At 35.9% G+C, this 15,394-nt stretch overlaps 1 protein-coding gene across 4 annotated transcripts in view; it reads left to right on the forward strand.

Moving 5' to 3' along the window:
* Positions 1–2,659: 2,659 nt before the first annotated feature.
* The window catches only part of st18 (ST18 C2H2C-type zinc finger transcription factor), a 70,796-nt gene continuing 58,061 nt past the window's right edge, over positions 2,660–15,394 (forward strand). For 2 of the 4 annotated variants that reach the window (XM_065258608.2, XM_065258610.2), the window contains exon 1: positions 2,660–2,853. Coding sequence is in view for 1 of the 4 variants with exons in the window: in XM_065258606.2 (XP_065114678.1) it covers positions 7,489–7,494 (6 nt within the window). In the remaining 3 variants the exon portion in view is untranslated. Of the gene's footprint in view, positions 2,854–7,295; positions 7,495–15,394 lie in introns of those variants that run through there. The other 2 variants (XM_065258609.2, XM_065258606.2) reach the window with 1 other exon arrangement.

Below are 15,394 nucleotides of genomic sequence, written 5' to 3' on the forward strand. Positions count from 1 at the left end.
GTGTAGTAAATATTAACTGTTTAAATCATGTTTTATGCGTGCTCCCACTACACTGTTTTCTACCGTCTGGATATTGAAATGAAAGTCTCGCACCGGAAAGGAAATACGTCACATCACTTACTTCCACGTCCGAGAAACAGGTGGATATACTTCTTGAGACACTACTACTTATTTTGAACATAGTCTTCATAAATATAAAATATGTTTTTAGAATTTGTTTCTTTTTTACGTTATATTACGGGTCTTTACAGGTTAAACAAGTCTTAGTTTGTCATTGGGGACCATTTTAAAATGTCAACACTTTGTAATTATTATATTATTTTGTAGTAGAGATTTCAATTTCTAAACTTATCAATGTGTTTTTATGTCTTAGTCACACGCGAATATTTGTAGCAATAGCCATCAATACATTGTATGGGTTAAAATTAACCATTTTTTTAATGCCAAAAATCATTAGGATATTAAATAAAGTTCATGTTCAACTGAGATATTTTGTTTTCCTTACTGTAAATATATCATAAATATATTTATCATTAGTAATATTCTTGCTTAGGACTTTATTTGGACAACTTCAAAGGAATATTCCATTTTCTTAAAAGAAAAATCCAGATAATTTACTCACCACCATGTCATCCAAAATGTTGATGTCTTTCTTTGTTCAGTCGAGAAGAAATTATGTTTTTTGAGGAAAACATTGCAGGATTTGTCTCATTTTAATGAACTTTAATAGAGCCCAACATTTAACACTTAACTCAACACTTAACAGTTTTTTGTTTCAAAGGACTCTAAATGATCCCAAACGAGGCATAAGGGTCTTATCTAGCAAAACGATTGTCATTTTTGACAATAAAAATAACAAATATACACTTTTAATCCACAACTTCTCGTTTAAATCCGGTCGTGATGCGCCAACGTGACCCCACGCAATACGTCATGACGTCACAGAGGACGAACGCGAAACTCCACCCCAGTGTTTACAAGTGTTGAGAACGCGGACCGTTCCTACGTTGTTGTATGTCAACTGATACTAATTAATGTCTTTGTGTCAGTTTATTGTTTACAATGGTCCGCAAATGTGCGTTTTATATATGTAACACGTGACCTCCCTACGTCACTACGCATTTACGTTAGGTCGCGCTGGACCGGATTTAGACGAGAAGTTGTGCTTTAAAAGTGTATATTTGCTATTTTTATTGTAAAAAATTACAATCGTTTCGCTAGATAAGACCCTTATGCCTCGTTTGGGATCATTTAGAGTCCTTTGAAACTCCATTGAAAAAAACTGTTAAGTGTTGAGTTAAGTATTAAATCTTGGGCTCTATTAAAGTTCATTAAAATGAGACAAATCCTGCAATGTTTTCCTCAAAAAACATGGTGGTGAGTAAATTATCTGGATTTTTCTTTTAAGAAAATGGAATATTCCTTTAAAGGCGATTTTCTCAACATTTCCCCAGATTTTCAAATAGTTGCATCTCGGACAAATATTGTCCTATCCTAACAAACCATACATTAATGGAAAGCTTATTTCGAGCTATCAGAATTTCAAAAATGGACCCTTAAGACTCCAGGGTCACAAATGGTCAAAAAATGGTCCCAAGCTGTCAATGGGGCAGTATCCGTATAAAAAGTCATAATTTGTTCCATTTATGTATACATTTGTTACAAAAAAGTATCTCTGAGGTACTAATATGAACTCTTTTAATGCAAAAGTGTACTTTTTAAAAGGGGGTACCACCCAAGTGACAGCTAGGGGCCATTTTTGACATTTTTTTCTGACAGTGTAGCAATACCATCCCGTTCATTATATTCTCTTTTTACAAATGCAAAGTTTCACAACCATAGACCAAGTCAAAACTACTAGTAAGTAAAGTAGTAAACTACTAAAGACAAAATAAATTGACATCACAATTGCGTGTCCCAACATATATTAGATTTGATTAAGATGAAACAATATAATTTAACTCTTCGGCATCTGATGGACTGTTTCTGTTTCACCACCGAAATCACATCAAACTGCAAAACACTTCAGTTTCAGAGCCCCGCTCTGAGGTCAACACTTTAAAACCCAGCACGCAACCTCCTCTTCCAATACAAAATAAACAGGAAAAATGGCGTAATATGAGTTGCAAACAGGGCATGCGGTGCAAATAAAAAGATCCAGCGGGCCGACCTCTCATTACATATACTTCTGCTTGTTGTTTCCGTAGCAATAAAGTGGCAGACATTGGGACTGGTCTGTTGAGCCATTGTTATCATCTCTGACCATCTGCTACTGAAGGCTGACATTCCATCTCATTTGCATGGTAACTGATATGGGGGGAGGAGAGAGAGAGAGATTGTGGGTGGAGTGGGTGGGGTTTGGAGAGGGGGGGTGGATGTCGTTCAGAAGGGCATATGCCCAAACATCCATGACAACAATATACGAGTGAAAGTTTTTTTTTCCATTTAAAGGAAAACTACTCCACGCAAGCATGCAAATGCACGCACATGCATGCACATGCGGGGAAAAGAGGGATAAATTGTCTTGTGCATGTGCAGAATGACAAAAGCTTTTTCTTCCTCCCCCCGTGTGTGCCGGTTTTTATGTTTTGCGGATGTGGGTGTGGAGTGAAGTGTGTGTGTGTGTGTGTGTGGAGGGGCTGCTGTTGAAGTGCAAATGTGCATCATATTGAGAGCTTGTGAATAGAGAGGTGTGACGTAGCAGAAAGCAGAACGCAGGTGCTTATCTCCGGGCTGTCACAGACATAGTGTGTCATATTCCTGGGGACTACCTTTCAAAAGCCACCGGCTCCAGCGTTAGAGCATCAGCCGAGCGGGAGCGCAGAATCACTGCTAACTTTCAGCATCTGTCAAGTAGGTTGCTTTCTGAGGTTGTTTTTTGTGATTGACGCTAGCTGTTGCCTTGTATGCTTGCGTTTGGGTATCAAATCGAGCTGTGTAAGTTGAGGAGGTGTGTTAGTGTTGACAGATCAATACAACAAAAAGTTTGGATAAAATATCAATTTATAATCATTTATATAAAATATGCATGTGAATTTAAATATTTATATATTGTGCATTGCTCTTAAAAATGTGTATGTTTTATTTAAAACATTAATTTCACAAAAAAATTAACAAATAATTTTTTTCCTCAAAGTTTGCCGTAGTGTTTAATTATCTATACGGCTAAAGAGACTTTTGTTGCATTTAAAACCTCTCTAGAGTAGATTATTAAACATGGTTTCTTTCAAATGACCTGTTTTTTAATCACACTAATAGCTTTAGATGTCATCTATCCAAATAAAGTCCCTATGCATGTGGTGCTGAGTTTAAATGGCTCTTGGCCGTGTTGGCACAACGCTTGCTCAGGTTGTTTGTGGTTGTGGTGGAGCAGCTGAGCACACAGAAGCTCTTGTGATCTTTCATCTCAAACTTTCTGCCTTGCGTTTGGTTTCTGTTTGGTTTTGATGAAATATAAGCTCACGTCTTTGTTTATGGGATGTGACGATGGAAAAAGATTGATTACATCGATTTCTGACGAGACTTTGATTAAAGTTCGTTTTCGATGTTTCTAAATCATTGCGGTGTAGTTTAACTAAATAAAGCTGTTAGTTTTGATTGACATCTGCTGATGGGGTTCATTGTCATGTCAACAGGTGAAATTTTTATTAGTACTTTGAAACAACACATCCAATAATGTTTCAGGCCATAATATGACTTAAGTTTATCACCGTGAATGTTTCACGTGAACAAACATACTTTATTTTCTGAAAGCAGATCATTATTTCACATACTATAATTTTGCTTAATATATTGTTTCTATGTAACACTTCGTTATTAAACAAAAATGTATATATAAGTAATTTAAAAATAATGTAATAGTCAAACAATTAATTTTCCTTCTATGTTTAATATATCTCTTATATTTCATTTTTTTGCTGTTTAAAACTAAAGCAACATCAAGACATACACTGATACTTTTAATATACAGATTATATTTTTTCTTAAAAAAAAAAACTGCAAGTTTATTTAATTAAATATTTAATCAATGCTTTTATTTAACTAGTTGTTGTTGTTGTTCAATGCTAAAAAGTCAAAGTTAACATATTTGCATGTTTTAAAGATATTTTTACACTTTTATTGCTATATATATCAATGTTGCCATTGAAACTTTAGCCTCCAGTATGAGAACCTGAGGAACTGTCCATGGTGCTGTTTAACTCCCGCAGTCCTGAAGAAACTCAGACCTCAGCGATGATCTCTGCCTTTCAACTCTGACAGATGCTGAAGGTCATATGGGATCCACTTTAACCTTCATGACCTCTGACCCCCTCTTTCACCCCCACTCAGTTCTTAGAAACAAAAAGATGCGACTCTTTCTGTAGCGGCACACATATTACCAAACATTCAGATGTAACTTTATTGCATCAGTGCATTAACCAACAATCTGAGTAATTAAATCCACAAAATACCCAATAAATCCGGAGACACGGAACAAAGCGCTCATCTCGTAATTGTGTGTCCATGTTGCATCTTGTTACCTGTTGTTTTTCTCGGCCCCCCTTCCACAAACACGTCCGTGAACAAACTTCACTTGGTTAATCCAGGCAAATGAATTTTGTGGGTTTAATTCAACAAGGTTTTAAAAATGTTCCATCTGCCGCGGAGCAGCTGGTGATGGTCTGAATGTAATTAATTACTTAACTTTTGAACAGTAGTCCAGGAAAACAGAGCTGAAGCTCTGTGCGTGTCTGCGTGTGTTTTTTCCAGAAACACAAGTGAAATCAGCACCATGGCAGGAAGATTGCGCACAATAGAGCAACGTTTGATTTTTACGAACGTTTGATGCCGTGACTTCAGAATTACATTCGCAATTAACCGAAAAATGCTTTTTAGAAACCTAAATTAAAATTAATGCCTAAACAACATCACAAATGGGATAAATGAAGTTTGGAGACGGAATTCTGTTGCGGAAAAATCTCGGCGTCTGATTGGTTTGTCGTGATGTATAACTTGTGATGTGGAGGAGATCACCAAATGTGATTCAAGATGTACATTCTTAAAAATAAAGGTGCTATAGAAGAACCATTCTTGGCTGAATGGTAAAGTAAAAGATGATAAAATGATATAAAAGAAATAAATTGAATAGTTCTGTTAAGCACCGTTACTTTTTAAACAATTCTGGCTTTAAGATCAGTTTGTAACGAAAATGCATACCAAAAAATATGCATGTAACTTTTATTCCCTGACATATAAAGGCAAAGTGCCACGTTGTGTAATTTAAATTGCACGGGCCTTTATAAGACTCTTTCTATCCGAATACATTGCAGCATCTACCTTGATAGCAGAGTTACCTCGTTGGCAACGTGTGTGTGTGTTTGTTGGCCTAACTATAAAGGATCTGTCTGTACCCTTGTGGGCCGGGAAGAATTAGGATTTATGAATTTATTTCCTCTGTTGTATTGTTTAAACAGCTTTGGTTCAGTTTTGATCCCGTCCTCTCGCCTTTGAGGCCGTTCCATGATGTCAGTTGCTGACTGATAGCAGGAGAACAGCCTCACAGTTTGAATGAAAGCGAAGTAGCGGTTGGTAAACACTGATAAGGGATAAATAGAAAGCGGTCAGGCAGAGATAGTTCAGTGGGAGCCCAGATTGTGTGCGGTCTGGTAAAATGAGATTCGAAGCCTGTCCTTTTTTATTCTTCAACCACCCCCCCGAAACAGACCCCCCCTCTCCTAACCGCACCATCCGCCACCCCTTCACCACACACACACGCGCACCCCTCCGAATTGCATTTGTCTGGAAAATCTCCAGTGACCTCGCACAGCAAGTCCTGGGCTTTTGAAATCTTTTTATTTTTTGTTAGTGCTTATGTGTGTGCGTCTGTGTGTGTTTGTTTTGTCTCCTGACATGGGTCAAGTTAGCCAATAGACACGTCCCTGCTGATTATGGACAGCTGCCACTGCTCTGAGTGCCACCTTAATGCATTTTACATGGAATTATGAAGCAGATAGACTATTATATACAATGAAGCGAACAGATCGGCCGTCTGATCTCACCTAACGTCAGGCCCGTTTTTAAACATCTTTCTTGTTGTCTGAAGAGTGATACCGCTAATGCTTTTTATCACAGTATCAGGTTTTATCAATTTGCTAAAACTATAAAATAATACAATAATACAATAGCTTTTATTTTTTGCGGTTGGAATAAAAATAGTACGGACAAGATTTTTATTAAGTATATTAAGTATTTAATGGAGATTATTTATAAAAAATAATAATAAACATTTGTGTTTACCTATTTAAAAAATTCTAAATATGTAACAAAATTGTTGTAATATATTTTGTAATATTTTTACTTTTATTATTATTTTAATTATCATTTATTTTATTATATTATGGATTCAAATTATTTCAATATATAATTATTATTATTTATTAAAATATTTCTATAAACGTCACATTTTTGGGGATTTATTAAAAAATTGCATAGATATTATTATGTATTTAAATATAAGTGCCTTTAACTGGTCAATATTTATTATTTACCAGTTTAATCATATTAACTAATTCATTTCAAATGGTTAGGTATGACATACTCTTAATTATTACAAACTCATGATTTACAATTGAAGAGTTTGTTGCAAAACGAGATAACTCCGTTTTTAACATTTTTGTCAAACATTTTTATTATTATGTTATCATGTTATTATTTTGCTTTATGGTGCTACTTAGCTGTTTTTTTTAAAGTATGAGGTTTAAATCAAAACAAACCAACTGCAGTTGAATTGATATTAACTGGAATGCACAACCAAAAAACGAGTTAATAACGGAGTTATCTTGTTTTGCAACGAAACTCTTCAATTATAAAAAAATGTGCATAGCAACTTCCCAGAAGTATTATCTTTCACCCAACCATTTATTAGATTAAATAACTAAATATTCATAGTGTAGATTAATACTTCAAATCTATCTAAGCAATCCATTTTATTTTTTGACCTTTGGTGGAACGCCCTTTTCCCATGCAAGCCATCTTTTATGAGATTAGACAGAAGTTATACCTTGAGGGTCACCATGTGGTTTATTTATTCTGAAAATAGTTCAGCCCGTTGTTCGTCGCCGCCTAATGAGATTGGTCGTAAAATGAGTGACACAAAGGCTTGAAGGGGGGATAAGGGGTGGAAAGAAAGCCAAAGCCCTCGGTTTCCCCTCTCGGCACGTGACACAACAGCAACACGCATCGCTAACCCGACCCCACCTCCTTTACTCTTCACTAACAACACCTTTCATGTCGCTGTGAAAAGCTTGCGTGGACGTGGTAAGTCAGGTGGTCCTTCACTGCCCCGCTGACCGTGTTTATATCTGTCTGCTGGTTTAAGAGAGAGATGATGAGGGTGAGAAGGAGGATTGGCTGAATGAAGGGTTTGATCTATGAAATAGATGGAGATGAGAGCAGAGGTTGTGTAAAGATGTCATTTACAGAGTCGTGTGTGTGAGGAAAGATGCTCAGATGATGGTTAGTGTGTTATTCTTCACTTGTTTTTGTGTTTTGCTGTGAAATGTGTTCATTAAGATGTTTTTTTGTTTGGTTAGGCAAGCATGGATGTTTGTATGGGTACGTTACTTTCTATAGTTTGAAACTTGAAAAGTGAAAAGAAGTTAGGAGTCATAAACTTCTGTGTTTGGTTTGCTTTGACTGGTGCGGTGGACTTGTGAACTATAAACTGCTTTTATTTCTTTACAGTCATTTAGTGTAAACATTTAACTAAAAAGACTAATAATTTATGATTATTCACATCACAGATTTGCTGGATTAAATATTGTTCAATTATAAACATCCATCATATTCACAAACTTTTAAACAAGTTTATTCTGCGCTTATAATTCAAATGTATAAAAAATGTATTATATTTGATCCTTTATTTAGCTTGTATTTTATAATATATAATTAATTATTTTTATTGTATTATTATTATTTATTATATTGTTTTGTGGTCCTGTGTAACTCAGTGGTGGCGAATAGCATTAGCAGCGTAAAAAGTCATGGGTTCAAACCCACATACTGATAAAAATATATACCTTGTGATCCACTGTAAGCCGCTTTGGATAAACGTGTCTGCCACATGTGAAAATGTATGTTATTATTAAATGTAAAATATTATTATTCATGATATGTTAATAATAAAAAAGTCCTAAAATTTTGGCATAACCCTTAAAAAAGTGTTTAAGATATTATGATCGTTATTTGGGAAACAGCAAATATCTGACATTGCACGCAATTGCATTATTAATGAATGTAAATATTTTTAGATATTGATCCTGGATATATATCCTGGTCAGTGTCCATCTTTCTTTATTAAATCCTGGAGTTTAAATGTTGTATTTATTAATATTATTAATGTACATATAATCGTTTTGAAGTTCCATCTGTTGATCTGGCAAGCTTGGTTTAAACTCATACCGTGACTTTTCTGATCTTTTAAGAAAGAAATGTGACCTCATTGTCCATCTGTGTGCATTTGTGTTTGTGTATCTGTGTCATGGAGTTATACAGTTGGTTTGCTGGTCTTCATGTTTAAGACACAGTGTCAAACAATAGTATCACAATGTTGTCTGCGGCTTACCAAAGCAAGTTTATGTTGAAATTGTTTATGCCTCCATTCTAGTTATTAGAGGATTACAGAATGATACATAATAAATCCATCATCTCCCACCCTCGGCCCTATTGGACTTTTCAGTTCAATCACATTTCCCCGCTCGCCCCTCTTTTTTAATGCTTAAAATACTTAGCAACTCTTTCCAAACAAAGCTTTATTCGGACTGGGACTTCCTATGCCAGAGGTAAATCCGAGTTAACATGGATTTAGACTGGCATGAGTTAAAGGACCAGAGTTTGTAATCCAGGTGGCCAGGGGATTTCACCACACTCTGGCAAAAATCACTTAAAACTCCCCGAGCCGCCTGTGCTGCCGTGTCTTCCTGAAATGATGACAACACAGAGAGATATGTGCTGAAACAGAGAACTGTGAGCTTTCAAAACCTGAGAGGACTTTCCACTTCATTATAGACCTGCATGTTTTACTTTGTATTGAGTTTATTGAGATCGGTTGTTTGTTTAGAGGTTTACTCTCAGTTTGTGTGGTATGAAGTAAATTGTCGACGGTTTGTGTTTCTAATGCTTGCTTGTCTTACCCACCATAACCCTATCACACTTAAAATCCCCTATATCTATTTTAATTAATTAATTAATTATTATAATGTTTATTAGTATATTATATTACGTTACATATTCATTTGGCAGACGCTTTTAACCAATGTGACTTGTCAATGCATTATTTATGATTACGTACTGTATTTTCCCTTGGTTTCAACCTTATGACTTTAATGCTTTTACTCAATGCTTTAACAATCGAGTTAAAGGAACATTTAGGTAAAATTGCAGTCGCCTCTCTATCGCCATCTCTGTTTGAAACATAAATTGCAGGTTACTTTACGAACTTGTCTGTACTGTACATGTGCTGAAGTCAGTTGACGTCAAACTGACATTTGCTGAGAAATCCAACCCAGTCTCACGGAAATTCGTGTTATAGTCATGAAAAATTTGATGAATGTTTTTGACACAATTTTCCGCTGCTTTTCATGCCTCTGGATCACAAATGTCTTTTTCGTGCCACCCAGCACAAACTCCTATAAATGGTTTTTCATGTCCATGCCACTACTTTCTTTATCGTCCCATTTTATATTTTGTTTTCTCATTGTGTTTCCTATTTTTTTACCATTGTCGCTTGGAGTTTGGGTTAGGATCACTTTCTGCGACTTCCTAACCCAAACCCCAACTCCAGGCGAGAATAGTTTTATAAGCGGACGAAAAACATGTAGAAACCAATGCATAAAATTACATCCTAACGCAAACCCCGAATCTAACTTATAACCCCAAGTGACAATGATTTAAAAATAGTAAAAAAACAAGAAAAAATTATAAAATGACACAATAAAGAAAGTTGTGGCACAGATACGAAAAACCATTTATAGAAATTTGTGTTTGCTGGCATGAAAAAGACGTTTGTGCTCCAGTGGCACGAAAAACAGCAAAAAATCTTGTCAATAACACAAAAACATTAATACATTTTTTTGTGACAATAACACGACTTGCCGTGAGATAGGCTAGGAGAAATCGTATTTAAATTATGAATCATATGCAAATTTTAGAAATCGCATTCAAATGACAAATTATTAGTGTAAGCCAGTGGTTCCTAAACTTTTCGACGTCCGCCCCTTGTTTAGGGCCCCCCCAAAGACATTTCATGACATAAAACAATCACAAAAGCTATATTTTGTGATGTTTGACTACACAGAATTTATGATAAATTAATTTGTAAATGTCATAAAACTGGGGCCCCCGGGCAACATCTTGCCCCCTTCCCCAAGAGGGGCCCATCCCCAAGTTTGAGAACTAAGCGAAGAGAGTGAAAGAGACACTTTTAAACACTGATTTTTATAATGTACTGCTTAATAAATGAACTTAAAAAGTTACAGATTGCAGCTTTAAGTTTTAAGCCCCCTCAGTTTTTGGAGCCGAATGGATTTTGCAGGCGACCTCCAAATCAAAAAAGCATCCATTATTCTCTTACTTGTCTTTTTATCTGTTTAGTATGCACAATATTATCAGTTCTGTGTTGCATCCTTGTCACTTTTCTGAGATTTTCAGTGGTTACATCTTACTTTATTCAGGTGGCAGGCGCTACAGATGCAACAGCACAGTTGCAGACGTCATCAGCATCTGAGCGTTGTCGCGGACTCCTATCTAATGAATTAAGACGTCGTAATTATCTCCCAGTACGGTAATGTGCAGTTAACCTTCGCTGTTTAGAAACTGTATGGTTCAAAATTTGACAGTCTCGACGTTAAATTTGTAGATTTCTAAATTCATCTTTGTACAACAACAGAGTTCAAGGGGCGCGAAATCACATGCTCACATGAGTTAAAATTTTATACAAAACTGTGTTCCTCTTAACTCTTTCCCCGCCATTGATGAGTTATCTCGTCAATTAAGAGAAAACATTTGCATAAAAAAAAAAACGTGTTCTTGATAATTTTTTTTGTTAATCTGCAATACCGCGAAAATCCACTAGACTTACCCAATTTATGAAAAAACTGAAGCCAAAACATTATTTACTAATTTTAAACTCTGTGTAGGTTTTGATAATCGTTCTGAATCTGATCTCTTACAAAATTCCTTCACAAAAATGCACTTATTTCAGCTTTTTACAAAAAAATTGTATTTTTTAAGAAAAATACCCATATTTAAGAGTTTATAAGCAGAGAAAAAAATATAAATGGGATGAAACGGGGGTTTTTTTCGTTTTGTTTATTGTTTGTTTGAAAGCAGAGGGTCTGTTCTTTCATATGATATATTTGTATGTTTATATATTTTTAGAAGAAAATTTTCCTGGAAGGCCTTTTGTGAAAATCACAAAAAATGCTGGCGGGCAACTTTTCGAAAAATGGCTGGTAGGGAATGAGTTAATAATTTTATATAAACATATATTAAAGTTTTTCATATTTGCAATTGAAAGTTTAGATTACAGTGGTTGGAAATTGCTGGCAAACTGAAGAAGTTTGTTTGATACGAAGTGTTTTCCCAAAACTTTCTTCTTTGCCAGTAAAACTAAAAAACTTCAAGTGCAACTTAACATCACTTGCGCTGGCAGATTGTTTTAGGGTTAGATCACTTCCATATATCATAAAGGGGGATCTTTCTGTCACTCTTTCTCTCTCATCTATTTCTCCATCTTACCCCTGGCTGTAAGGAGTGAACAAACAGGAGGGATGATAGTGTTTGTGGAGGATGAAGAATCTATGGTGAAGTGGAGTTGTTTAATGACACGAACAGCTGACTCATTAGGCAAGTGCAGTGAAAGGTAATTAACCCTGGGAAAAGTACAGCTGCCACACGGGCTGTTCATTTCAACGCAATCTTATTAGAAATCAGGAGTTTAAAGGGTCTTCTCCTTTCCAACCCTCCCATCATGTACTTTCCCCCACTTTCGGTTTTGTTTTTTCAACCCAAAGGCTTCGGAGCCTGGAGACCTGGCTTTTGTGCTCCAGGATTTAGCTCCAATGGTAGCCAGGGCTTCGACAAATTGCTGACCACCTGGTAGTACTCATGCATCCTCGCTATTGAGACACCTTCCCGGTCTGAAACAATGGCCCGGATCATGTGTGCCGATAACAGGGGACGGCCGTGGAAGTTCGCCGCAAGCACCTGGCCGTCTCGTATTGTTTTTAGCTCCTCTTTTATGTTTCTCCAGACCACATTAAGAGGAGGCGACGTGTTTGCCTTGTCCCAAATCTTGAATTTACAAGTCAAAGGCTATTCAGTTGTTAGCATACTCAATTTGCTTAATAGCTTTTTGAAAATCTGCCTACAGTATATGGCGTTAGCCTTAATTGTAAATGTTACCAGTTTTTGTGTTTAAAAAAAAGTTGTAAGTCATAAAGTAAAAACTACATATGATAGTTTAGCTATTCAATAAAACTTGAATCTAATTTCTGTTGTACTTTATTTATTTGGTTTTCAGTCATTTCATTCGGTCACTTTTGTACAGTCTTCTACGTGAGTCTCAATGTTGGATCTCTTTGAAAGCTTTTTTAACATAATTTTTATAATTCATGTTGTCTGCCAGATTTTTAGACTAATTTATCAGATGAGAAATGCTTTAAACTGTTGTATCTTTGAAGTTCCTCCCACATTAGACCTCGGGACACATGATGCACTTTAAGGTAATTATACTGAAACTAATTATACTTGCCCTAGAAAGACAACACGGCCTTATATACCAAATACAAGTTAAAATAGCAGCTTTTGAGTTCTCAGATTTCACAGTTTCAAATCTCTGGCATGAACTATGAAGACTAAAATCTGCCTTTTACACAAACACACGCGCGCACACACACTCCCTCGGCCCATGTAATCTTGTGGCACTCTGTTAATCTCTCTCTCTCTCTCTCTCTCTCTTTGTTTTGAGCTAAAGGGCCTTGGTTGTAAACATGCAGAGTTTTTATGATCTGTATGTTTATCGTCATTACCTTTAAAAATGATTGCTTAGACTAAAAAATAATAATAATTAACACATCACTTTGCATAATTTTTTTTGAGTTAAGACGACTAATAACTAACTATATTGAGTTGGATATACTTAGAAAAAAAGTTAATCATAAAACACTTTTGCAGAAGGTTGCAGAAGATCAACAGTCTTGGCACTTTTCGCAAAATGCCTTCTGATTGAAATAGCATGTAAGAGAAATTGCTCGGTGAGTCTGTTCTCCACTTGAGCAAACGCTTTACTCTTCAGCACAATGGTAACATTATAAAGTCACCTTTACTCTCAGTTTCAAGTCCCATGAAAGGCTGCTGGGAACCTAAAACATGAACATGAAAAAATTAAGTTATCAAGCTAATTACATTGAATTACTACAACTTAAAAGAACACTAAACTTATTTTGAAAATACGCACATTTTCCAGCTCCCCTAGAGTTAAACATTTGATTTTTACCGTTTTAGAATCCATTTAGTTGATCTCCGGGTCTGGCAGTAGCACTTTTAGCATAGCTTAGCATAATCCATTGAATCTGATTAGACCATTTGCATAATGCTCAAAAATACCCAAAGAGTGTCGATATTTGTCCCATTTAAAACTTGACTCTTCTGTAGTCACATCGTATACTGAGAACGGCGTAAAATTGATTGTTGCAATTTTCTAGGCCGATATGGCCGATAACTCTCATGTGTGTAACATGTGTGCAGCAGGTGCAATGATATACGCTTTGCCCGAAAATGAGCATATTTTCCAAAAAAGTAAAGTGTCCCTTTAAATATATATATAAGTAATATAACAATATTAAATTAATGTAATTATCAACATTATTATGACAGGACAACTCAATAAAAAAGTTCATTTAAAGGTGCAGTGTGTAAATTTTAGCGACATCTAATGGCTCAGTGCACTGCTCACCTCTCGCATTTGAAACACACAGAGAAACTATGGTAGCCGCCACCAGACAAACATGTAATCAACAAAGACAACTTAGTAAAAAAAGTTTGTCCGTTAAGGGCTTTTGTAGAAACATGCGGCACAAAATGGTGACTTCCATGTAAGGGGACCCTCAGTGTACTGTATGTAGATAAAAACGTCTCATTGTAAGGTAATATACACATTACGGATCATTATGAAAGGCCTTTATACACCCCTGATAATATAGTTTTGTATATTATGTTGCATTTCTGTCAAGGAATCCTTCTAAAAATTACACACTGCACCTTTAAAAGGGTGGTTTCCCAGGCAGGGTTTAAATTAATTCAGGACTAGGCCTTAGTTATATTAGGACATTTAAGTAGTTTTTAAAAACAAACTGTACAAAACAACAATATAGGTGTTCATCTTGAGACAAAACAATGACACTGATGTTAAGATGTGTCAGTACAAAGTGTTTAAAAAAAAAAAATTAGGACCGCTCAAACATGCATTTTAGTGTTGGACTAAGATAAGCCCTGTCTGGGAAACCACCCCAAAATAAAAAATTTAGAGTTTTATACTTGCACCAATGCATCAAATTAAGTAAAGGCAACAGATCCCCTGAATTATTTTTTGAGAGTGTTGAACCTTTTGGCTTTTTCGTGTTTCGTTTTGGATGTTATTAATTTTGTTTAGACAAAATGTTGAATGTCCATTAAACAGGTAACACTTCACGATAAGGTTGTATTTGTTAAATGCATTAGCTTACATGATCTTTGTTAATGTTAGTTAATGCATTAGCATTAGCAGTTTTCATTAAAGTAAACAATAATAGTAAACAAAGTATTGATCATGTATTATCATTTAAACCCCACCCAGTCCAGATCACACAGTTTTGGCAGATTTCTGCACACCTTTCAATGCTTTTCTATTACAAAGAGCGCATCAACAAAATCCAAACCGCCCTTCCGATTCGCATTCAATTGCAATCATTTCCTTTCGTCTTTTCCTCCCCATTACAGTAAAGAGATTCAGCACCGGAGGAAAAGCAGGTAAAACGCTTCTCTCTGTCTCTTTGCGCTTTATTACGCCACCACAGAAGAAAAAAAAACACTCAGCATGTGAAATGAATGTGGAAATTATTCCTGGGGTAAACTATAAACACAGAAGTTATCCCTCCTCCCCCCAGCAGCACCATCCTAGATCAGAGTGTAATTGCCAGTAATCAGGTCTGTTTGGGGCTGATAAACCTCTCTGAATGCGTGGAAGCCTCTCAATGTGATGACTCAATTACGCCCGGAGTGGCTCATCAAACCTGGACCATCAGCGGCTTTAATAAATAAGGAGGAACAAACTTGCTGCGGGCGCATTGTGATTCCATTCATTCCATAATTAAATCCA

This window comes from Paramisgurnus dabryanus, chromosome 22, assembly GCF_030506205.2.
Source record: "Paramisgurnus dabryanus chromosome 22, PD_genome_1.1, whole genome shotgun sequence".
NCBI classification, from domain to species: Eukaryota; Metazoa; Chordata; class Actinopteri; order Cypriniformes; family Cobitidae; genus Paramisgurnus; species Paramisgurnus dabryanus.